The following is a 26554-nucleotide window of genomic DNA, read 5'->3' on the forward strand; positions in this document are numbered from 1 at the left end:
TCAGTTGAATTGTCATTGAACTTCAAATCACATTAATCAACATATAATTTGTGTACTAAAATGAAACCTTGGCATATCATACAAATAAATGGTCATAGCCAGTGCTATTGCATGCAAATGTCAGCAATTATTTATCAAGCAGTAATACAGCTTATTATTGGTGATGCATCAAAACATATTGCAAAAAGGTTATTTATCCCTGATCTATGTTTCCATCATCAAAACTCCTCAAAGGTCCAACTGTTAAGTAATGTGCATATCAGTTTATTCCAAAATGGATGGTAATATTTTAAGTAATGTTACTTGAAATTATGTTAAGTGAAACTGACCTACAAATGAAAATGAAAATGGCAAACAATTACAATAAATACCAATGACCTAAATTAAATTAAGACTTACATTAAATAGACAGCAACATTTGTTTTTACCAATTACGCTATTCTTGGTCCATTTCTACAAATTGTGAATGGTTCTCTGGTGATTTGCTGTGAGTTTTACTTAAATGGAGTTTGACAGCATGGTTGCTGACGAATGCTCGACAGCAAAGCTTGCACTTGAACTTGGTGTCAATTTCATCTTCTGCAGTTTGTGTTTCAGCTGGTCTTTCCACTACAGACTTGGTGAACTCTGGCTCGGCTTTTGATTGATGGTCAATTGAAAGTTTACCTATGTCTTTTATTTGGAACCCAAGGTGGGATTCTAGATGGGATATGAAAGTGGAAGGTGTCCGGAATTTAATTGCGCAATCATTGCAGTGCAAGACGGGATGGCCCGAGTCCATGTTCTTCAAGAACTTTGTACCTCCTGTTTTCCTCAACTGATATTTCACATTTGCCAACCAGTGGCTAATGGTGGTCAGGGAGAGTCCAGTAAACTTGGATATATGCAATCGTTCCTGAGGTCCAAGGTCTGATAGCAAGTACTTGCCCTCAGTGGTCAGGAAAAGGCTGGAAGCGAACTGAGCTTGCAAAATAAGGAGGTGCTGCGGGTTCCAGTTGGACTGCCTACCCTTTCGCTTATGGGACATGTCTTCAAAGCATTGCATGTCCGTTTCAAGTTTCATCCTGGGCGGTTTTGAAGGCAGTGAAGGCTTTGGCGTTGTGGCTTTTGGAAGAATCTTGACCATATCAGCAATGTCGGATAAAGCGTGTTTCCGCTGTACTGGAGTGCACGACTGCAGGCAGGAGGTGCTTAGTTTAGGCCTTTTGGATTGGGTTAAGTCCATTGGCTGATCACTGCTCTCCGACAGAAACTCCTTGGTAACCCTTCTTGGTCTGGAGGGAACAGTCAGTAAAGCGGGGCTGTCCAGATTTCTGCTGACTTTCGACAGTGTTGTCTGGACACTAGCAAGAAGATCTGTTTCTGACATTTCAATGGATGGTTTTTTATCTTTCCCCAGATGATTGTTAAAAACAGACTGCAGTGCACTTAGAGGGTTTGTGCGCGTCACCTCAGGAGAGTTGCAGATGAGGGCTGACCCGTTGCTGGTAAGAGAATATGGGGAGTCCTTACCTTTCTTGTCTGGGAATTGAGGGCTCAGCCTCTTTTTGATCGCATCACTGCCTTTTTCCCCACAGTCACGAGGCTGTGGAGAAACCTCTTTTCCATCGCCTCCGTCTTTTTCGCCATGGCCAGCCTTCGCGTTTCGGCACCCCTTGCTGGGGTCACGAGGGCCGCCGTTCTCTTTTTTCATGTCCGAACTGTGATGTTGCGCTTGGAAAAACTTTGCCCCCCGGCCAGGCTGGTGCAGCATTCCCTTTGGGGCTATTACTCTCAGTTTATTGTTTAAGGCCTGTTTCAGCTGGACAGGCGGTGCTGTCGGCAGGGTGGAGTTTTTCGGCAGTCCTGAAAACTGGTATGCGGCATGGATGCTGGGATAGGCACTCCAGCTGGGGGTTCCAGTTTGAGCTTTGTTGATGGCAGAGGTGACCGTGTTGGCTAAAGACTTCAGTATATCTCCTCCTCCTGTCGATACCTGCACAAGGTCCTCTTCGCGCAGGTACTGGGTCTTAAACTCTGTGTCCCCTGGCCTTTCGCCCTCAATATTCACTTTGTCTGTATTTCCTTCAGCACTTCTGCTCTTTGTGTCCTCTTCCACCTTTTCCTCATGCATATCCTTAGCGTCCCCAGTAGAGGTTTTCTGCAATGCTTTATCGAGCTCGCCATCATGCAGTATTTCCTTTCCCGGGGATGGTGATAGCGACTGCATCTTCTCCACAGACGCAGGGTTCATTGCTAGGAGTTTACCCTTCTTAGAGGCAGAGTTTGTTACCTTGACAAAGTGTCCGGTCACCATCATGTGAGCGGTGAGCTGCTGCAGGGTTTCGTGCGAGCTCCCGCACTCCATGCACTTCAGAATCTGGGACTTGCACGTCTCAAACTGAAATGTGTAGCTGGCGCCGTTCTGATACCCATAACTCGCTTGGGAACTGTGTGAGGCATGCGACATTAGTGGATTGATTCTGGCGACCACCCCTGTTGTGGAGTCAGGAGAACAAGGCCTGGTGCCTTCATGTGTTCGTTTCTTACCGTGTGGCACTAATTTAGCCGGCAGTACAGGAATGGGCTCTTTCAAAGGCACTTTTTGGTAATGCTTAGTCTTTATCATGTGGACACTTAAGTCCTGGAGGGCATCGAAAGAATGGCCACAGAACATGCACTTGAGGACCTTCTGGGCATCTTCCTTACCCTCTTGGACTTGCGAGCCCTTTTTTGACCCCTTGGATGTGCTGTTAGTGCCATGGTTGTCATCGTGGTAGTGTCCACTCCTGTTCATGTGGACTGTCAGCTCCACCAGGGTGTCGTAGGCTGAGCTGCAGTCCCTGCAGCGAAATCGACTGGCCCCGGTGAATACAGACCCACACGTTCTGCCACTCTGCCTCTGCAGGTGGACACCACCGAACAGATTTGTCTTGGAGGCAGGCTTCAGAGCATGGCTTGGGCGAAAATGTTTAGAGAGTGCATCCTGGTGCCAGTCAAATTCGCTTTTGGTGCTGCCTTCGTTTGTGCTATCGCAGCTGCCCTTGTTGCCGTTTTTGCCCACCTTGAGGCCAAGCCCAACTCGCGTCCAGTAAGAGTCAGAGAGGAAGTTGGAGTTGGTGGAACTATTTTTCTGTAACCCACCGTTTGTCCTGTCCTCCAGCTTTGTGCTTTTGCTTTCATCTGACTTCTGGCTCTGGGCAGACATGTCACTCTTGTCGGAAGGTATATCACTGACATCACTCAGTCGGGACTCTAATTCAGCCTCCTGATTGGACAGAATGCTTTTGGGCGAGTTCTGGCGGCTGTAGCTGCTTTTGTCATATGTCACTTTGTCCTTCTGCTCCTTCGGATTGGGTTCCTCAGGAAGCTCTTCCCCCGCTTGGGTACTTTTCTGCCCTTCACCCTCTGTGCTGGACTCTTGAAAACCTGATTCATCATCAGGCACGTACACTGAAAGAGAAAAACAGAAACATTTGCGGTTCAGATGTGCATGGTCTAGGACTGATAGCAAGTATTGATATGTTTAGGTTTATTTGGCAGTCTTGGTGTGCCAGTTTATTTTATCCTTATGTTGCAAAAGATTTGTGTTAACATGCACATTTCTGATATAAAAGTGTGAATTTAACCTCTGACAATCATCACTGGATAATGATTTATTTAATGTCTCGTCTTTGCTGTAGGTAGAATACTATATGAATAAGGTAGGTCTAATATTACATGAACATTTCTTTAGTAAAATTTAATGATAATACGAAACTGAGTTTAAAACCTGTAATTTAGTTTGGCTGGCCACATTTAGCAGCCACAATGCATTCATTACATTATTGTTACAAAATGTATTCCTAAGCAATGGAAATACTTTAAAATGAAGAAAAATATATAATTTGTATCTAGTAAGATTAGTTGGCCAGACACGGTACCAGTTACAGTAATGGTACGGACACTCAGAAATGCCTGATGAGTCAAAATAAATTCCCTCTCAAGTGCTTTTTAATCAAAACCAATTAAAAAATATATATTTTTCCATTTGAAAAATATGCTGTTTCCACTTCAACACTTCTGAGTAGTTATGAATATGAAATGCTCTAATCATTTGAGAATACACAATGCAGGCATTTGTAGATCTTGGTCTGTGTCAATGCAAAGGTGCATGTTCTGATAGGTATGAGCAAAGATCATAAGTTTAGGTTGTCCGTCAGGAGTCTGACTGAGGTATTAATGATATTACTATCTGTACTCCGATGCATTGTATTTGAAATGCAATGATGAATATGGCGTTGCAAGAAAAAGAGGCCAGGTTAGAGTTTGCTAAAAACTACATTTAAAAAAATTCTGCAACAAACTCTTGTGGACAGATAAGTACTGGAATGACTGGAAAGAATAGCATGGAGAAAGAAAAGAACTGCTAATGATATAAAGTATCCCCTGCCTCATATTTGAAACATGCTGAAGGTGGAGTGGTTATGGCTTCGGCATATATGGCTGCCACTGGAACTGCCTCACTTTACTGATGATGTCACTGCTGACAGCAGATTAATTCTGAAGTATACCAAAACTGCCACAAAAGTCATTAGACACCACATCACCTTGCAACAGGACCCCAAACTCCCTGCTAAAGCCACCAAGGTCAGTGTAATGTTCTTGACTGACAAAGTTAGTCACCTGACCTGAGTCCAACTCAACTTGCTGAAGACAAGACTTAAGGCAGAAGCCATGAAGCCAAAACAACAAAAATGGCGTCACTGTCCAAATTTGTGCACTAGTAAGTGCACAATATATGAAATGAGCATGTGTCCTCAGTCTACCTACCCTCTATAAATACAGGTTAATCTTCTCCTTTATGTTTTTGAACGTACAGACAGAATCATATCATTAATATACCCACATTGTGAGGTGGCTGTACTGTATGAGGGCTATCATCTTTTTTTTATTATCCTAGAGGCAAGTGCAAACGAGATCTAATGGATGATTAGATGCCGAAAACTCAGTCTGAACTTGACTGAAGCACACTTTGACTTTAATGGAAGTTGTCACCTTTGACCCTCTGGGGAGCTGGGCAAGTCCAAGTTGCCAAGAGAGGAAGTGACTGAAAATCACTTGCATCTGTTAGCTTGTCAGGCCATTCTAAAAAAAATTCGAATTGGCAGTTGCTGTACGTCACAAAATCAACAGCATGGTTCCCTCGCGTTTGACTCTTTGTCTGGAAAGCCCTTGATACAGGGAGAGGAGAAGCAGACATAGACATGTTCCTCATGAAGAGATTCCCGCTACCTTTTCTAGCCAGTTTGTTAATTCCTTGTGGATCAAAAAAAGAATAATGGGCTCACTTAAAGCCTCCCAAAAATGTATTGTAAAAGTATAGCAACAGATTTTTTCTTGGACAGATTGTTTACTCCCATTTATCCTAATGAATAATCTTGGGGTTCATAAAATAAAAAGTAAAGAGAGCAATACATATTGCTTGGTTTTAGTTTTTCTGTAATAGGCTGTGAAGATTACATTTAGAACTGTAAGAACTGTTTCATAAAGCGATACCCAGACTGAATAAAATATTGACATCTTATGGTCCACTGGATGAAAATCTAAATCTTAACTGATTGCTATCTATCCTCTTTTTCCCAGTTCATTTATATGTCTGTACTTCTATACATCTGATACCAAAAACTCAAAAGTAGGATTTGCACAGGCATGGTCCTGTATTTATAGGAAAGACAAAGTATGGACAAAGCCTAGAGACTGCCTGTTTGTACTGAGTCAACTTAATATAAATGCATACTAAAAGTGTACCATATATTTGTGAGAAAAACTTGCTTGATAAAGGAAGTGTCTGAACAACTGTTGGACTGAATTATTCATTAATGTTTCCTTTAATTATTAAATGATGCCTAAAAATGACTTTGTGATCATGGGGCACATGCACTAATTGGAACAAGGTCTAAGCAGGATGAGCCATCCGCCAACCCCAATTATTTAAAAAGTTGACATTGGTAATGCATTTTCACTGTTGGATTGTTGGCCTAAACCCTGCAGTGATGTCCACAATGTCAGTAAGTAAAGAGCTGTTCTGCTGCCTGCTTGAAATACATATATATATGCACCTACAGAGTGAAAAGTCCAGTCTTAAATCAACTTGAACAGATATGTGACTCCACTATAGTGTTTATAGTGTATACTGTGTACAACTACCCACACACACACACACACACACACATACACACGCACACCACCCCTTTGGCTTCTTGAAACACTTAAAATATCCTTTGTCCACATGCTGTGCATAAACATATGAACATTGAGCCTCCCCCCGACTTCCCCCCCTCAGATTCCCCATCTGTTTATGCAAAGGCCCATCAGCATACACATCTCCACTGCAAAAGAACAGGACTTCTCTTAGCTTTTTGTTCCTGACAGGCAACATCCCGTTGAATCAAACCACAAATTCCTTTGCTCAGATGTTAGTACCTTCACAAGCTAATAAAAATCCTGTTGTGAATTCCATATGACTTTATTTATACACTCATTGAACACTTTATTAGATATTTATTAGACTTATTTCTTCGACTATTAAGTAAAAAAAAAAACCCACTTAGAGGTTTGACACGTTGCGTGTTCAGAGATGCTTTTCTGCATACCACTCTTGTAATGCATGGTTATTTGCATTCATGTCACCTTCTTATCAGTTTTGACCAGGCTGGCCCTTCTCCTCTCTCAGTAACAATGTGTTTCTGTTTTTCACACGATTCTCTGCAAACTCTAGCGCAGTCTCTAGACTTAGTCTAAACCCATGGAATCAGCAGTTTCTAAGATACTCAATCCACCCTTTCTGGCACCAACAATCATTCCACGGTCAAAGTCACTTAGATCACATTTCTCCCCATTCTGACATTTGGTCTGAACAACAGCTGAACCACTTGCCCATGTCTGATTAAATATTTGCATTAATAAGCTTGTGTAGAGGTCTACCTAATACATTGCTCACTGAGTATATATTTGGCATGATCCCCAGGTATTTGTAGACTACAGATGCATTTTTGTAGTTGTCTTACCATGCCATACTCTGCTAACTGTTTGTATTTTGGCACACTTGTTTGTGTGGAAGTTGAAATCTGAACATTTAATTCACAGAAACATGCAAATAAGGAATGCAACAATGACCATTTGTCATTTTAATGCATTACTACCAGAAAAAAACTAAGGGAGGGGATTAGAGAAACCATATTCAATAACTTTTTTATTATTTTATTGTCCATATAGAAATAAAAAAGGCCCTCTTAATACTGAGTTGGCTGTATCCACCAAAATATCCATTCGATTAACTAGCACAGTCAATTTCCAAGAGAGAGCAGAATAAAATCTTGAACGATAAAGTGCAATGTCTCATCATTCCTGCCCATATGCATTTGCATTACAGCATATGACAGCATGGCCTACTCCATGTGCCAGCATTGCTCATTAACTGACTCTGCAAGGGGTCACTCTCTTTGCAAGAGGTCACTCTCTTTGCTAGTTCAGCAATCACCATTATTAAATTCTCACATTGTTTAAAACATTTTTTAGGGTGATTCAATGTACTTGGTACAATGATACTTATTCAGGATAATATAAACATGTTAATTGTTGACAATTTTGTCAAAAGAGCACAATAAATTAAGTTTGAAAGTATCACAACAGTCAAAGTAGGCCTAGAGTACATGTTTTGGCCAGCATCATTAGGTCCATGATAGCAGATCTAGGCAACTGCAATACGGCTCAAGCTTAAAGCGTGCATCCATTATTCTGTGTATTGAAAGGCTGGCGGATGGGGGTGAAGCAGCAGACCGGAACAGATACCGGCGTGTCAATAGGTTGCGTGCGAGGGCGGTGGGCGACAGAGGCGAGGCCGACAGCGGAACAGTCGATGGAAATGAGTGACAGACTTTGGGGATGATTTACAGCGTGGCGCTCTGGCACGGCGCGCTCTTGATGGATGAGACCAGGGAAAACGGAGAGAAACCATAAATCACGTCTTTTTGATAAAGACAGAGACAAAAGAGGCGGAGAGGGGAGCAACGGCGCTGACGTTCGCTCTGCCGATAATGTACACTGACGAGCTACGCCGCCGAGCTTTAATTAAAAAAGCGAACACCCTGCTCCGCTCGCCTCGCCCCGACGATACCGCTGCTAATTAAAAGATGGAGTGCGTTCCCAACCCGCTCACAACTTTCTGCTGCAGCCTGACCAGCCCTCAGCCGTACCAGCAACCCTGTCAGATCTTCACAATATAACCAGGGAGATGCCATTCATTCTGCTCCCCGCTTCAATCACTCTTATTGCATAGAACACACACACAATGCACACCCACATTAAAAAGCTGTTAATGCTGAACTATTATCACTTTTTCATATTTGTTTTGAAGTTGTGCTCACAAAGCTACTTTAAAGGTGATACGTCTTTGACAAGACAAGATGTTTTTATTAAAGTGTTTCTCTCCTTTTTAGCTGCCAAACACTTCACACATTACGTATCTAATTGCAGGAGAAATGCAAATTTCTTTTGTATAGAACTTAAGAAGAAAAATACAACTTCACAGTTAAGCCTTGATAGAAGCAAGTTTCTTTCTTTGAACATAATGGATGAATCCTGAAGTAGACTTCCATGACTGGTTGTCAACACCCGCTGTTGAAATGAAGAACTAATTTAGATGCAAACACTATATAGACCTATACTGTATAATATGTGCATCTACAGTAGAAGTGCGTGCTGAAATGATGGAACATCAGAAATGCTCTGAATGTCTGCCTGAAAAATTCCTTCTCCAAAAGTGGCTTACAGGGTTTGCCATGTAAACTTTTTAAATGTAACAGTCAACTCCATACCAAGCTCTGATGAAATCATATGGTATAAAAACTGCTTTGAAATTTCGGTGGACACTTCGATGGTTCACTTGTTTGTCATATGTTTTTCTCTCTATTCATCACACTGCGTCATACACCCGTGTACCTACACATCCTAACTTACTTCAATCTAAATTTATGAGGAAGCTCATCGGCATCCATTGGGGAAAAACTGCAGCACACAGCCCTTATACAAAACTAACAACAGGAAGATTCACCCTCTTGCAGCACATACAGTAGATAACTTCACTCTGATACAGCACCAGACACAAAAACCCTTGCACTCCTGCAGCTGTTGTGCTCAGACCACAGGCAGCTGTGGGCCTGTCTGTGACAGGATGATGCTCCTCAGTCCTTGGACCCATCGTCATGTTGTTCTTGGACTGTGGTGAAAGCAAAGCGACAGTTAAAGGGCCTGGCGGTGGCATTGAAACCAAAATTTGAGTGGCCATTCATCAAAGGCCAGACAGCCAGCATCTCCCCAAGGGGCACAGCCATCTCCCCTGCTCCAGCTCTTAACTACGGCTCCGAATAATTCCACAAATGACAAATGATACTTTTATCTCTGGCCTGCGCCGAATCAATAGGCAAGCTGAAGCGCTATCAATCTTGAGAAGTATTGACAGCGAGGCTTGTCATTGGTGGAGAAGCAGTCTGGCAGTTTTTTTCAGACGCATTTTAGAGGCTGTCTGAAAAAATGAAGTTAAAGAATGGAGTGTGCTTACCATTCGGACACACAAACACAAAGCAAATATTGTCCACGCACACACATGCATGCACATACGCACACAGTTCACATAGCGATGTATTTTATTGATTAACTAATTGTACCCGGATGATGCAAATTGGTGTCATAAAACACCCCCTTTAATCTATGTTAAATAACTCATATTTCTGAATGTATAATCTTTTTTTTTTGTTATGCAGCAGAGACCTCTTGACTCTCAAATATATTGAAATGACTTGACAGTAAACCAGAGTTGTGCTTGAAAACCATGCGTATATTTAACTCAAATTCGACTGTTTCATCACCAGCAGTGGTACCTTCTGAAAACACATAAAGAGCACTGGAGTGTAATACTTCAGAAACATGGCTCCAAAACCGTTATCATTAGGAAAGGCGCTTCAAGTTTACAGAGTAGGCTTCATAAAATCATACATGTTGTATGCCTTGCATTTTTAAGCCAAAAAGCACATTTGGTGTGATTAGCCCCTAAAGGTCAATCATTGACTCAGTGGTGGTGCAGCAAATTATGCCACAATCATGGCACTGCAGGACAATTCTGACCAGTCCGTTCCCAATCCTATGACATACCATGGGTCACACCCACACACTGGAACCCAATAGCTTCACATGATGAGCCACCCAGCAAGCCTTCCAGATCCCTTGGTTAATTTCCCAACCTCAATGATTGCCCACACTAATGATACAGATGCTTGACTGACAAGCGTATGAAAGCAATTTCTTTAAGATGAGTTAATGGATTACATTTTTTATGTAGGCCTGCATTACAGAAGCTGCATCTGATTTGAATAACAAAAACAGTGTGTGAATGTTAGGCCTTATGTACACCGAGAATGACTGGCATTTGTCTACTAGTGCTCACAATGTCATTTTCTCACAACAGTAGCAGAACAGCTTTTGGCAGTCTCAGCATAAATATAAAATTTGCACTGCGTACACGTACAGCCTTGACATTAGTAACCATTTTGAATAATGAGCAAAGGCTAGTCTGTATAGTATCCCAATTTTTGTGAAAATTAAATAAATATGCCTTCATATGAATAAATGCAGCAATATATTTTGTGAAATTATTAAATAATCATGAACTAATTGAAAAATATTATTTCATACTAATTTTCTCAACATTGAAAAATATGTATGGACACGTTTTATTTTTAAATTGATTTTTCCAAAGACTAAATTTATTTCATAATGGTACTTTTTCAGATAGCACATTTCTGAGCATCTCTTTTTTCACTTCATGACAACACTTTTCATTTCATGACACTTTTATTTCAATGTGTGATCATCTGTCAGTCAACACAAGTGGGCCATGGAAAGACAAGATCATTGCTTGCTCACACAATAGATGGCATGCAATCTTTTTGAGTCGAAGACCGGGGAAGAGAATGTGCTACTTGATGGTATGGCTGAGGGCTAGAAGGCTATTTCTGAGCCACTAAGAGAGGCTGCCAAGAGCCAACTATTTGGATGGTATGCCATTCACCTCAGTGTCAAAGAGCAGTTTCACGACTGAAGCTGGTACAGGCCCAAGCCCATATCGACAGGGTGCGCGTCGTGAAAAAACAGAGTGGGATGTTTTTGGAGTGCGTATTTATTCATTAAAATAGTCACAAACAGCATACACATTTATGCACCATGTAAGCCACAGTATATGCATATAGCAGGACCTTTTCATTTTGCTTCTGTGGGGGAAAAAATGTGCTTTTAATTGAGAACTAATTATTACAGTCTGATATCTTTCAACTGATGCACAAGAGTAGTGCATATGCCCAAGTACCACAGAGAAAAACTAATGTTACTTCTAACTTCGAATAATGACCTATTATGAAAAAAAATATTGTTACGGAAGCATATCCGCACTAAAATAAATTAGATTTCGCTTTCAAAACCCGCTGACCAAATTAAATGACCTACAATGACACGTTACTATTCAGCAACATATAAAACCTTATCTAAAAATGTTTTACCGGATTGTAGATGCTGTCGCGTTTGCATTCATCATGCAAGTTCCTATGCGTGAGTCATCATATTTGAAGACAATGGCAGGAATGTATTATATTATACCAGTTGCAGTTATTATAGAGACTTTTACAGAGTTATGAAGGTACGATTAGACACAAGAAACAATGCATTGTATAGATGCATGAAATTGCATCCTGAAATTTCATATTTCAGAAGTTGACAGAACCATCTTCGTGTTCCCAATGTGCAATTGTAACAGTTACTTTTATGTGTTTTTGTTTCGGCATGTAGTTTGTTGCGGTTTAATCAGCTGACTGTGCTGTAAATATAGCTGACATTGAATACTCGGTGTGCAATTGTGCCCACTAATGGATGCATTTTTTATTGGATTTAACAGCTACAGTTAGAGATATGAGGAGGGCAGAAAGATCATGATACATTCTCTTTTGAATCAAATAGGTTCAACTGCTGCCAAGATTTGAAAAGGAATAAAAATGCACCCCGCTCGGATGATCACAGTAGGCTCTTCGACACCACTTGACGAAACCGAGACGTTAAACGGGAGATATCCACATTTCCAAAACATTCAGAGCAAAGCACACAGCCCACACATAAACGCATCCAATATTCCCCGTTTAGAAGAAAGCAAATATCGAATTTACATTTTAAGCATGTTCATTTACATTTTAATCGTTTTTAATCACACCCTCCCCAATGGATGTATTCGAGGGCTACAACTGATTAAAAATGCAGGGATGGGAAGATAAAACAAAAACCAACTGCTAATTCTTGAGAAATGCTATTAAAATAAGAAGATGGGGGGAGGTAGTGGGCCATCACATTAATCATGATTCAGGATCATTTATTTTCTCATTCTGTGGACAGAATCAAACTGGCCACCATTGTATTTTCTGACACCTTAATCAATCACATACGTGGTCAAGACCAATACCTTAAAACGGAATTCAGTGAATCCCAGTCATTATTCACCTACTGTAGCCTCCTGTCTTATGTATGGAGCTTCTTTTTTTCAAAATGCAAGAGAATCTAGTACATTTTGAAACTGGCACAGTGTTTCTAATGTTGGTACATGAAATGGCAACTAAAAAAGTTACATATTTTCAGAAAATATACATTAAAACTGTGAAAAGAGGGATACTTTCAATTAAACCTATTTTCATGGAATGTCTAAACAGTAGTCTAAATTAAACCGCATTTGCTGGACAGTTGGCTTATTCTTGTTTGCCTGAAATCAGCCCTGGGTCTGGAGCTGTCCCATCTAATCTGACACCAAGCCCTGAATTACAACAAACATTTGTCCCACTGTTTTTCGCTAAAATAAAGGCAATTATTAAGAATGATTTAATTGAAATGTTGTCTTACTTAAGTACAAATATCGACTAATCCATGTAAAAGTATTTTTCTTTCCAATTTAGCCAGAATCAGGAATGGCTGATGCAGACTATCCTGTCTGAAGAGTCTTTGAGTTCTTCTTTGCATGTGGAACAGATCGGATTTGAGCAGGTCTGGCAGATACTGAGCATTTCTTTTACCTTGGGGTTTTGTGAACACTACTGCAGCAGTATGTGGCCGCCTTAAAAGACTTTCTGCTGGTCCACCTCAACAGACACTGGTCAAGAAGGCCCATGGATGCATTCAGACGAGAAAATGTCTGCCTGCTCCCCCCCTCCCCCCTTGTTGATCTGAGATTTCTCAGACCCTTCTTAATAATAACCCCAGTAATACAAGTATGAGACATGAGCGTTGATTAATGTTAATGCCCTGAAGAATTTTACACAAGAAAGCAACATCCTCAGAATGCATTTAGATCCTTATTGTGATCGACTTGAATTGGTGTTCTAAATCATTTTTATGTAGGCCTTTGCTAATCTCATACATTATGCAGCATACTGTTCATTAATTTGTCATCGTTAAATTGCTGCACATGGAGACACTGCCACAGATGAGCTTTGAAAGCGCTTTGTTGAATATCTTCAGCGAGAAACATTGTAACACTGTAATGTTAGTTCACCTCGAGCCACAGCTCTGCAATCCCTTTGCTAAATTCAGCTTAAACATCACATACTGTAACTCAGACTGGATTTCAGGATGAAACCCTCAAAATATTATTATTTCATGTTGAGATTATGATTATCCTTTCATTAGTCTCCAATTCTTTTTTGATTTGTTTCCTTTTTTTCTTTGTCTGCTTTGATCTGAAGAGCGGCAGCAGCAGAAAACTGCAAGTGAAACACAGCGAAAGGAAAAATGGGAAGATTTCTGCTCCCTTTGGAGGACAGCATCAGTTAAACGATCCACAGCTCAGGGGAATCTCCACACCTCCAAAATAATTTCAATCCCTTTCTCCCACAACTGCTTTGAGTCCATATGATAAACGACACCTGTCATTCTGTCACTGCCAAACAGCACAGGAGGGAATTCTGCTGATGTATGATTCACTAGAACAGGAAATCAACTCCCCTCCCGTTTCGTCCTCCCCATCCTCTATCCTTTTACTATTTGCCAACCGACTCTGACCTGGACACTATCACAGCAGAGCTGGGGCTGAAAATGGAAAAATAACAAAGGAATACTTTAACCAGCTGATAAGGAACAAGTGATTTACGGTTGGTTTTAGTCATTTACTCAGAAGCAGTGGACCTCACTGGTCAATGACTTTCCCTGCTTCACTTAAATTTGCTAGTCTTAAAAATCTCTTCATAATTTCACTTGTGCCACTTTTGTAGTTTTGATTTCAAGAATTTTATTTTGTAGTTACCCCAAAAATGGTCTACAAGGAATGTGCATTTCAGTCAAATCTTACAAACTGACATCAAAGTAAATGTATTTGTTTTGTGAATTTATAAAACATATGACTGACTTTACACTGGACTCTGGTCTAAGGTCTACACACAAGTAAGCCATTTCACAGTAAACACAGAATAATAAAATACCAACAAAGCTGGATTTCACATCTATTCTATCATTGGAATTTTAGCTAGCTTCCACACAATATTTAAAAAGTACTGGTGTGAGGTTATTAATTCACAAAGGATATGTGTTTATGACAGTTCCCCCCCATTTCCAGTTACTCTTTCACATTGCTGCATGTAAATGTTACATTTCAGAAATCGAGAATCCAACTTGTCTCTTAAGCTCGTAGACACATACTGAGATACTCAGATACGATGAATTGAAACGCAAATCAGATATGCAGCATAGCAATCCGTGGAAAGGAGCGGCAAACAAGATATGAACAAATGAGCTCCACATATGCCAAAGAGTGGCCGTGGATTGCTCCACCTCTTTATGAAAGCAATTATCTTCACACATGTTCTTCAGAAAAAAAAAAAAAAACAGTTTTAAAAGTTCTGTAATCACCAAAAAGTTGCTTGCCAAACTGTTTGCAAAAAATGAAAAGAAAAGATAAAAAAATCAAATGCTTGCATTGACTGCCAAAGTTGAGGTCAGGTGCTGATTGAATCCTGGCTTTTTTTAGAACAAGTCCGTCGCACTCACACGCATTACAGAACGGAACACTGTGTTCCGATCACCTTGATTGCTAGCGGGATGGTTTCAGACCGCAAGGCCGTGTCTACTGCCGATCCTGTGAAGCAGGATCAGTAATCTTTTCCCTGCTCCGCCTTTCCAATAAAGTGCAGGCCTCTCCTTTAGCCTCCCTCTGGGGATGATTGATTGCTGCCAGTCACGGAATGCCATTCCTCTCTGACTGCTTTCAGCCCCTGGAATAAGGAACTTTTTCAGTTAACACCCACCGCACTATTAAAGGTCAGTATTCATGCTGTGCCAAGGAGGGGGTGGGCGGGGTTGGCGGCGTTGGTGCTGAATATCGACTCACAGTGTTCCTTTTGTTCAAAGCTGGTTCTAAGTTAACTAAACTTACAGGCTCTGGAAATTAAGTTACTAATGGTTTGTACAGCAGAACAGCATTGAAAGATGGTGACTCCAGATCATAATCAATGTCAGTATCAATATTAATCAATGAAACTAAATTAAAATGCTACAGTTATACAGGTTTATTTTTGTTAATTCACACATCAGCACACAGTGTTGTTTATACGACTACAAGTTAAGATGGGTCTCACCACAATCAGGAGTTTTGTAATGTTTTCATTTCATTTACAATCAAATCCATCAGGCTTTCCGTGTTGTTAAGCTTGTCTGCCACCCCTCCCTCCATCCGCAATGTGCCACCTCACCCCAGTACCGCCACCTCCAGCTGCCTGCACACAAGCAGTCACACAATGTTTTGATAAGTTTACTTGACCCCTCTTGCCCCCGTTCCTCAGGAGGAACCTCAAGTAGTCATTTTAATGTTAGCTTCACACGATACAACCTTCCCAACAGGGTGTGCCATGACGATGTGTCAGTCATTGATGAAGCAATAGGAGGCTTAATAGTCGGCTACGCACCTGCTGGAACACAGACTGATCAAATGGTTCTGGGTGGCGGCAGACAGCGATAATAAAGTCTGTAATATCACTATCTTTCCCTCCTCTCTAAAGGGATGCTATAAACCCATTTTGAAAATTGCACCCATATATTTGCGGGAGACAGTTAGCTCATCCACTCGACAGGGCAAACTTTCATGGGAGAATAATGCTGGTGTCATTCCCAGACATTTATCCAAAGTGGTCAATTACTCACAGGGTGAAATCTCGCATCAGAGTGCCTGTAGCCTAGTTAGAATTGCAGGAGATGAACTGGAACATGTGTATATTCACAACTACAGAAATAATATGCAAATGTCTGTAAATGGCACACTTTTAAGGGCATCAGAGGTCATATGTTCACTGTGGTGTTTGGGATAAAGACATATTTTTTTATTGATTTGGCTCTGTACTCCACAGTTTTAGATCTATAATCAAACACTTCACATGCAGATTAAGTACAGATTCCAAGCTTTTATTAAAGGGTATACAGTAAATGTATACACTTTGATTTTGATGTAGAAATGACATAGTCTCCCCATTTCAAGGCACCATAATGTTCGGGAGAATCAGGTGTTCCTGATTAGTCGCAATAAGAATAAAGCAGTCAGACACTGGACAAATCTTAAGCTTACCAAAATCAATGGTTGGAACATCATTAAAAGGAGAGCACTGGAGGGCTCAGTAGTTACAAAGGGCTTGGGAGGCCAAGGAAGACTTCTACAGTTGATGACCAAAGAATTCTGTCAGTGACTACTGTCTGCAGAAGACTTCAAACTACAGAGGCTACACTGCAAGTTGCAAGACCTCTGGACTCATCTGTGAAACGTGGTTGTTTGTGCATGTGTGACTGCCACAGATGCTCACTTACGCTTCATCATTGATGATGTAAGTATAATAACAGCAGCTAATTAATTCCGAAGTGTACAGAAGCATTGAATCCGCCCCAGTTCAGTTAAATGTCTCCAAACTCATCGGATGGCACTTCATCCTACAGCAAGATCCAAGACATACTGCTAAAGCAACACTAAAAACTGGAAAACTCTTGACTGGCCAAGTCACTCACCTGATCAGAATTAGAATGCTCATGCATTTTATATACTGAAGAGAAAGTCTCTGTACATGTTAAGTACAGAGACAGGAAATATTTATTTGCCCCAAACATTACGGAGCTTGCTGTACACATAATACAAATTTGCAACATTATGTACCAGTATTTATCCAAGGTTACTATGCTCAAACAAGCCTGGATAGGCTCTGTACTCTGTGTTAATATTCTTACCACAGGTTGAGACCCATTTATCATTATGTCCCGAAGTCACTGACTCTTTACTCTGTATATTTTCTCTGTATGATTAGAGCTGTACTATAACTGGTTTGGAAGTACCTCCTGTAGTACTGTGTTCCTATCACAACTTTGGGATATTGCATTCAGTAACACAAAGATCAACATTTATTTTTTCCACTCCTAAACCACTGCTTTATGGCGATGTATTAAATGGGCTCAATCACACTTATTTTCCACAGGAAAATATTTGGAGAATAGTTTTGTCATCTAACAAAATCTCAAGAAACACATAACTGGATTGCATGCCATAACTGCCTGTAGAAAAACAGATATGGTGGAATAGAGCGGGATCAGTCCATTCAAAATGTGACTGTGGGCCAAGCCAACTCACGATCATTTGTCTCCTAAGCTGATGCTATCTAGAGATGTTTTTCCTGGGGGATCCAAAGCAACCGAAGCAACGTTCTTGTGAAGGATTACATCAGATGAAAAGAGATTACCAGAGGCTTCATCTGGGTCTTTGTCAGGACAGGGCAGGAAATGCTTTAAGCAGATACTTTCTGAGCTGTCACTGGCTTCACTGGGAGAGGGAATGTTACATCTGAATAAAATCCAGGGACACCACATTACTCCTTCATCAATAGGGTTGTACCAAATCACAGTTTCTGTTGCACTGATCATACCCAGTTGTCTAGGTCAGACAATTCACAATGAGTCAGAGGTGGGTAGTGGGTATGTCTCCACCCTACCGCAGGGCTGCATGCCTGTAACTTCCTAAAACCGATATTCAACGTCGTGGACGTACGTCGTCATGTACCAAATGTAGAGAAATTCTGTCACAAATGTCATTGTCACATCGCATGACCAACTTTTAACTACGTTAAAAACAAAAAAGTTATTTTAAAAGTAATTACTCACAATAACACTATGCCATATCACAGAAACCACACTCATTTTACATGGTACCAAGTTTATCTTTCTTGCAAACCAGGTTAAAAATGTATTTGTTCCTTTTTCTCTAAGAGAAAAATAAAAGACGGTCACCAGCACATCCTGGTTTGAATAAACATCCTGAAATCAGATTATAAAATCTGACTCACTGGGTATGTGAATTTTTGCTGCAATTTAGTCTGAAATGCAGACGAGGCACACAAAGAAACAGACATTCATTATCATTATCTATTCCACTGCATGTATGATCGGAGAGAAAGAGCACTGGTTTAATAGAAATGATACAGTGTTTTATTTCATATGCTACGACTGCTCTACTGCTTCAACCCTAAGTGAAAATGGGTTGAATCCAGCATGTTTTTCCTCGTAGACATGATGTACGGCTATGACTGCCTGTGTGGCTGAGACTCCATGGCCCCCGCATTGAGTTTCTCAAATCCAGGTCAGAGAGAGGGAGGGAACCGTATCGCCAGATGTAATTTCAAGAGAAGAAAAAAAGCAGCCGGATCCAGCTCCAGTTTGCAGTGCGGCTCTTGCCAAGAGGAGGTGGAATGAATATGTATGCCCAGAGGTGAAAGGGGAGGGAGATTTAGAGGCTGATGAAGTCCCCAAATGAAGGCTCTGGACAATGGCTGAATCTCCCGGCTGGGACTCTGCCAGGGTGCGAGTACTGATACAGGGCAGGACAGAACACACACTCAGACACAAACAGACACACTTGCACGCACACGAGAGCTCTCTGACGCGCCCACGCACGGACAGTCCATGACACAAACTGGCGCTTTACAGATGAGCTCGTGCCAAGAAATCTACCAGGTGCAGAAGTGGCCACATGGGTTCTGACATTCCCATGAATCTCTCTGATTGATGGCGCAGGGGAGGGCCTGCAGGAAGCAATGACTCCTGACATTCATGACATGTTGTCTTTCCGGGCTTTTCCCAGCATTTGGAGAAAGCCCGAGCGTTGGGGCCTAACTGGGGGAAAGGGTGTCCGTCTAAGAAAATACATTGCTATGGAAAAAAAAATTTAATCTTTATTTAATACGATTGTCCATTACAAATTATTGATGCTGTATGAGTTCAATTCTGAGGTTTGTGTTTCCTCAAACTTCAGTGGTGTTTCACAGGAGCAATACTGATGGCAGAACGGGAGCTCTTTTTGAACCCACATTAAGTATTTATACTGTATGTTGATCTTTGTCCCTATTACCATTCCAAACATATCTCCAGAAGACCTATCTGCATCTGGAAGAAATACTTCCTGATATTAGTGTGTAATTTGCCTTTAACTAACGAAGAGTAAATCCCTGCCGGTGGTATTTGGACAAGGCCGTCGATCAGCTCGCTTTCACGCGCGCTGAAGTGTGAAGCCCACCCCGGGGTGGATTTGTAAAAGGAGGCTCAAGGTTGAGGCACGAGTCGTGCTTGACGGACGGGGAAACAGATGTTTGGCCTGCTGATAAACCCCTCTGAAAGGGCGGGCGGCGAGATGAGACGGGCATGGCAGAGTGGAAGTGGACCACAAAAAAACAAAAACGGGGGGAGAAAAAAACGCAGAGCCAGGGAAGCATGACTGATCCGCGTCGGTCAGGTCGCGCGTGAATGTTATTCGCCTCTTTTTTTTAAAGAACAGTACAACGGCACGGCGCCTTGTCATCCATCACCTGACTTTGAGATCTGCTGGCTTAGTTTCCAGGTGCCTGTTCGCCAGAGATCTTGCAGTGTAAGTTTTGCAGATTGTGAGGAATTGACATGCCAACCGTGTAGCAGGCAGTAACAGGAAGCCATTGCAGAGGGGTCTGTTCATTCTGTCCACATCATTCTTTGACCTCCACTTTGACCTACACCTTTCTGCATAATGTTACATTCTCACAGCTTATATAATATTTTCCATTACATTTCACATTTTACTTTGATATTTACTTTGAGTATAAATTCATTGCAAACCTGATAATAGTAGCATGCAGTATTCACAATTTTATCCGATGTGCCCACAAAAAGTTGAAAAATTAGCTTGCCTTGTTTCTTTGTTTCCTCTTTAATTACAGGACTTTATGAAGATAATGGTCCAGACATGATCATTATCGCAACATATTTCACTGTAGCTAGAGTATATAAAAACAGCAATCTAAAAAACAAGGTCCCAAAGACAATGGAGGTTATTGTAGAGGACGTTGATGGAGACTGGAGTGTGATATTAATAGCGAAATGCAGCGATTTAATATTTTGCCTGCACTGCTCATCGGGCATTGTATTTGTACACTGAAATAATATTCAGAAGAAGAAATAATACTTGCAAGGGACAGAAGATGAGAAAAATAACAATTCAATGAGGTTAAATTATCACAAACATGTTTTAGTAGCACTGTAATTATGTCTATTATTTAAAGTAGCACTGGTGGTCATTTTTGCTCTGAAATATTAAAAGTTTGCAAGTATGATATTCTCACCATTTTCTGGAAGATAAATTGAGAATAAAATATTCATACAATATATTTGCAGTAAGAATTAGTGGTGTGTCATCCTGCTTCACGTAGTTGTATCAGTCATTTTTCTGTATAGCAAGACAAAGTCTTTAAAAACACAGAAAAACCAACACATTAACTCTATTAATAGACATTAAGCAATGTGTGCATTTATGAAGAGGGCAATTCTCATATGCTGGTTAGATAATGATTTGAAAAAAACTGTTTAAGTAGGTGGCGGATTTTAAGATTCTGCAAACAATAGGTTGTCAGCCATTGACGTGACTCTACACCCACAATTTAATAACAGTAATCTTTCACGAGACAAGTCAGTTCTTTCAAGAAACACTGCACATCAGACATAATCGTTTCTGTTTAATATAATGCTGCAAAGTCATTTGCAATCATAGCTCTAAATCCATCATTAATCCATCAAATTGTTTTTAAATACACATTTTCTAATTGACATTTGTATTTGCAATTAGGCATTTAGCAAATGGTATTGTCCAGAGCAACTTCTGTCAAGGCGAGAAGAACTGTAGGTTGTAGGAAGTCACTGACCAATCACTTGTGTGGGCATCCAAACACTGTTTCTCCACAATTTGCTCACACAAACCCTCAGAAGAATCAGTAACACTAAAGTTGATGCACTCAGAAGAAAGTGTTCCAAAAGGCTGCTCTGTGTCTCCATAGAGAAACCCTATGTAGTTGAAGAGTTCTTTGTCAGGGTAAAGTAGTTCAATCTGGGACACACACCTACCAAATTCTAAAAAGGGTACCCCTAAAGAAGATAAAGAAATCTTTCCGAACCATTTTTTCTATTCAGTCTATTTACAACTACAGAACACAGTTATTTACACCCTACAGTGGACACGTTCTACAGGAGAGCCAGTGACTATTTACACCATACAGTGCATGCAGTACTACAGGAGAACCGGGGACTATTTGACACCCTACAGAGCACACAGTTCTACAGGAGAGCCACTGCCAGGGACAACTTGAAATGCATCCTGCAGTACACATAGTTCTACAGGAGAGCCAGATAATATTTTGCATCCTGCAGTGTGCACAGTTATACAAGAGAACCAGGGACTATTTACACCATACAGTGTACACAGACCTACAGGAGTGCTGTAGCACTCACATAGCCCACCCAGAACTACAGCACTACAGCAAAAAAAACTGGCAGTAGTGGTGGGCAAAATTATGATTTAATTTAGTCACTCAAATAGTTTCAGCCATGTTACGCTTTTTCACCCAAATCCTTCAGATTGTCTTTCAAACTTTTCTGAAAACCAACTCTGCAAATTTGATAAAATGCTTACTAGTATTTCTTGCTTTGAAAAGCTTTGATATTGTTATAGTGATATGTCAACCAGTGATGATGGATTATGTCACTATGGACATAGAACTGCAGTGAAACTGCATAGTATTTTCCCCCATTACTTGTTTTTTGTGAGATACAGTAGAAGCTTTTGAGTAGCAAACCTTGTTCTGATCTCTTATGACATCAAAATAAGCCAATTTTATTAAACCTTATAGATCCTAATTGTTTCATTTTAATGCATTTTGTAGCTGTACATTAGTTTAAATGAAGCAGCAATCAAACATCAAACCAACAGTAATCAGGTTCTCATTAGGACATTCATTATGTTCTGAAGGATGTATTCGTTATCAGTGACTCCTTTGTGGCCTAAATTCAAAACTGACTTTGGTCTGGCCCTTCTTTACACTGAACACAGCTAATCCTTAAGTCAAACTTTGCCTAAAAAACATGTATTAATAGAAAATGTGACTTACTTCAATTTAATGCTTGCTTTTTTGCATCAGTGACATTAAAGAGCTTGGTATTGATAGGGCGTAACTGTGTACACTGTTTCCATGTTCACACTGCGTTGAATTGACCCATAACTCAGCCTGTAACGCTGAGGTTTGTATCTCTCAGGTTCGACTATAAACAAAATGGTTTATGGGGAAACAAATTACGCAGCAGACAATGATGTCGGTAATGAATACTCGCTCATTATACGTGAAGGAGGGAGGGAGACATGAGGAACAGAAATGGCTCCATCATTTTAAATATCGCCTTGTTATTTTGACCTTCTCCCGTAACAATTTAACCACAGTACCTTTGTCGACTGGATCTTGAAGAAGAAATGGCTACCTCAAATTTGTGGTGGTGATCCAAATCTGGTCGCAGTCCTTCTATATGAGTGCTACAAGAATGGAGGCGCATGTGTAATTATGTCACAGCCTAGGTTTAAAAAAAAATGGTTGTGTCTTAGAAAATAAAATGCTTATAAAAAACACCTTATCAGAAAGAAACACTACAGCTTTAAGAAGGAACGTATGCCTTGCTTCTTCAACGATCTTATCCTAATACCTTACTTCCCTTGTTCTTCCTGTGCACATCATTAAACACATTATTATAACACGGCTGTCAGCCTTCATCTCTATGCCCCTCTCTCCCTCTGCCAGGTAATCAATTTGTCGTCATTCTCCGTAACCCCAGTAAAGTCATCAAGCGAAATGAGTTACAGCTGGAGAGAGCCTTCAGGAATATAAAAAGAGGAATGACAGTCAGGAATACTCCAGCCTTGTGCCGCGCAGCCTGGGCTCCCGAAGATGAAATATTAATGCGCGATTTGTTTATCTGCAGGCCCACATCTTTCCAGCGCCGAGCTGTTAATTTTCTATCGCCGCAGACAGCGGATCAGTCAGTCATGAACTCTTCACAGCCATTACCCGGAGACATTTTGATTAAGTATTCCTAATGTAGCGGACAAGAAAGAATGAAAACACTCTGCCTGCCAACTTTTGATTGACCATTAAGCTTCTGATGAATGTGCCTGTCAGGGAGGAGACAATTACCTCAACAATGAAGAGACTTCTGGAAGGCTTATTTCTCCACAGGGCTGACACATTTACCAGGTTACGGGCTCTGTGCTTTGAAAGCGCATAAACTTAGTGCCGAGGAATCTTCGCTGAGGTTCTCAAAATAATTGTACATATATAATGTCAGATAAAGGCTTCTGCTGAATGTAGTATGAATGGGGGGGGGGGTTGCTGGAATGGGGGTACCGGAATGTAGGGACTCGCAAGAGGGTATTCAATTCTTTTGGGTGGAGGGGGGAATCTACCGTTACTGGCACAGAAATCTCACCATCTGGAATCTGAAGGCTAAACCGTAAGGAAGAGTGATAATTGCCCAAATGGCTTTTATGCTCTGAAACAACAGTACTGTAGTAGAGGCACGGTGAAAATCCAGCAGTACAGTGCATTTATGTCACCATCTGTCATTTGATGAAGGTAAACTAGCAGCAAAGCAAACTGCAACGTGTCAAAAGACAGCGTAAGGATTAAGGTAGACTGTGAAAGATGTACTGAGAAATCTTACAAGACAAATTCATCTTGAATAAAATGCTGACAAATTATTTTTATTTACAGTAATTTCTAAAAGACAGAAATCCTTCTGAAGACAACAAATAAAATGCTGAAGCTAAAGTAGGAAAAATGCTGGTATTTGCAGTCGCCTTTCGACGTAATATGTAATATAAGTTCTATACTTAGTGCATTAATGGAAAATGCATCTCAGATCCTGGATTTAATAGTGAAGAATTGACTGTGATAACGTATGTTATTTTCTTTGCACAGGCATTGGTGTTGAAGTGACAACATGGCATGACATGTGTGTGGAGCCTTCACACTCAGATTAGCGTTTTCAATCATTTGAATATAACTAGGATATCCAATGATTATTTATATTGATGTAATGGCTTATTTGAATATGGAGGAGCAGGTGGGGGAGGGCCGGGGGTACAAGACACATCACGAACGAAATATGTTGTGCTCTGACATACTGTAAAGCCAATTTCTGGTGATGGACTTAATGTGCAAGCCAGAGAGTTTGACAGTATGTTAGCAGTATCAGCACACTAAGATCAACATTTTCATGAAGTAAAAGTATAGGAAGAACCCTTTGGAATCTGTTCTGGAGTTCTGGATCCAAGCCCTAGTTAACTTTTTAAAGAATTGTGTTCTTCCTTGAAGCATTAGGTGGTCCCAGGGATCATCGTGTAGCCTCATGTGTGCATGACAGACACCCTGATCCAGGGTAACATATTGCTTTCATAACATGACAAACTTGGCTTTAATTTCACATCAACTGGTTATTGACAAGCATATGACTTTACCTTTGACTTGAATTGTTTCTTTTAATTCTTCTTTTGTGGTTCAGCACATTAATTGTGGTGACTGTTGAAATGGCCAAACCAAAGGCCGGAAAAAAATCTGCCAGCCTTTGTATTTGTAGATTAAAGTTGAGGGCAAATTTTGATAAAATCCAGGCCATAATGTCCATTTATAAAACTTGATTTATGTGCAGAGGCAATTTCGATGAAGTACCTTGCTCAAGGGCACAACAGCAGCATCCCACCTGAGATTCAAACCTGCAGTCCATAAGTCCCCTAAAACTATGCCACACTCCATTCTCATGCAAGGCACTTTGAGGACGATCCCTTACTCAAGGGGCATGAATTTCTTTTCGAAACATTAATCCTGCCTTGGGGGTGGAGGCGGCTGGGGTGGTTGGAAGACCATCCACCCACAATATAACCAAAACAAGACAATAATTGTACATGTCTGAGCTGGGGGGACTCAAAGGGCAGGTAATACGTCACTAGCACACATGGGTTACCAGAGCGAGCGACTTGTCATTTATCAGGGACTGATAGATCAAAGCGCACCCTCCCCCTCCCTATAACAGGTGATCAATCAAATGTCAAATCTAAATCTGGCAATAAAACAGAGGGAGTGAGGGGGTGAGAAAATGAAAATATATTGGGACTACGGATTACCAAGGTTGTGCATGAACACACAGATCCCTGAATCGATAACAAGGAACTCGAATGCACAGAATAAAATACGAAACTAACGAATGCCAGCGCTTCATATAGGCTACCTATAAAATAGATCACGACGACTCATTGCCAGCCTTTTGTCTTTAACTACAACATGTGTTCTGCGTAAGTCAAGAAGTATTAACTATGTCTACAGCCTTTCAGAGTTCCCAGCGAACAACTTCTGATCTGTTAAATAATTTTAGCGTGCTCTTCTAAGTCACTTGCATACCTCGTGTTGCTTTTTTAATACAATTGGCATATAACGTGTTCCTTGTAATAATAATAATAATAATAATAATTATTATTATTATTATTATCCTGATCGTCTGTCTCGTAACTGCATTTTGGAGAAGCGATTGAAACATATGTTTCAGCAGTTTTTAAATTAAGTAAGCTAAATAGTAAGTTGATTAAACAACATTTAGTAAAGTATGTGACATTTTGAACGCATATGAAAAACGATTAATTGGGACATTGCGATGTAGCCCTTTGGAATGGGACACGGGACTTATGTGTGATCCAAATATTTTAGCTGGCGTGTTCATCAGTTATCCTATCATTGACATCATAAATCAGCATATTTCCTGTAAAAAAGTTTCGTCTTTAAGAAGCGTGAAAGAGCGCGATATGGACGCATGATAAATGAATGTACCCGCTTACCCGCAGCCCGCTTTGGCGCTTGCTGTTTTCTTCTTGGCATCTTTGAACCTTCTGTTTCGCGACGACTGTTACCCAGGTAAATGCGTAGGCTATGCGATCTGAAATATTACTCAGAAATACAAATCCGTACTATCTCAGTAGCCTACTTACGTTCTCTTCTTTATAATCCAACACCACAAAACGTTTCTTGAAATCATATATCATAGAGAGGTTTAAAATCTTTAATTCCAGGTCTCCGGGAAATTATTTCCTTTTCCGCTACCAAAGCTTAGC

At 40.7% G+C, this 26554-nt stretch overlaps 1 protein-coding gene across 1 annotated transcript; it reads right to left on the reverse strand.

Annotated features, from left to right (window-relative positions):
- On the reverse strand, window positions 1-26554 carry LOC133110310 (teashirt homolog 2-like). Its single transcript, XM_061220318.1, has 2 exons — window positions 26282-26554; window positions 1-3432 (listed from the first exon to the last, which is right to left on the reverse strand). The coding sequence occupies exons 1-2, from the start codon at window positions 26319-26321 to the stop codon at window positions 437-439; spliced, it is 3036 nt and encodes a 1011-aa protein (XP_061076302.1). The 5' UTR covers window positions 26322-26554; the 3' UTR covers window positions 1-436.

Source organism: Conger conger, chromosome 14 (genome assembly GCF_963514075.1).
Source record: "Conger conger chromosome 14, fConCon1.1, whole genome shotgun sequence".
Taxonomy (NCBI): domain Eukaryota; kingdom Metazoa; phylum Chordata; class Actinopteri; order Anguilliformes; family Congridae; genus Conger; species Conger conger.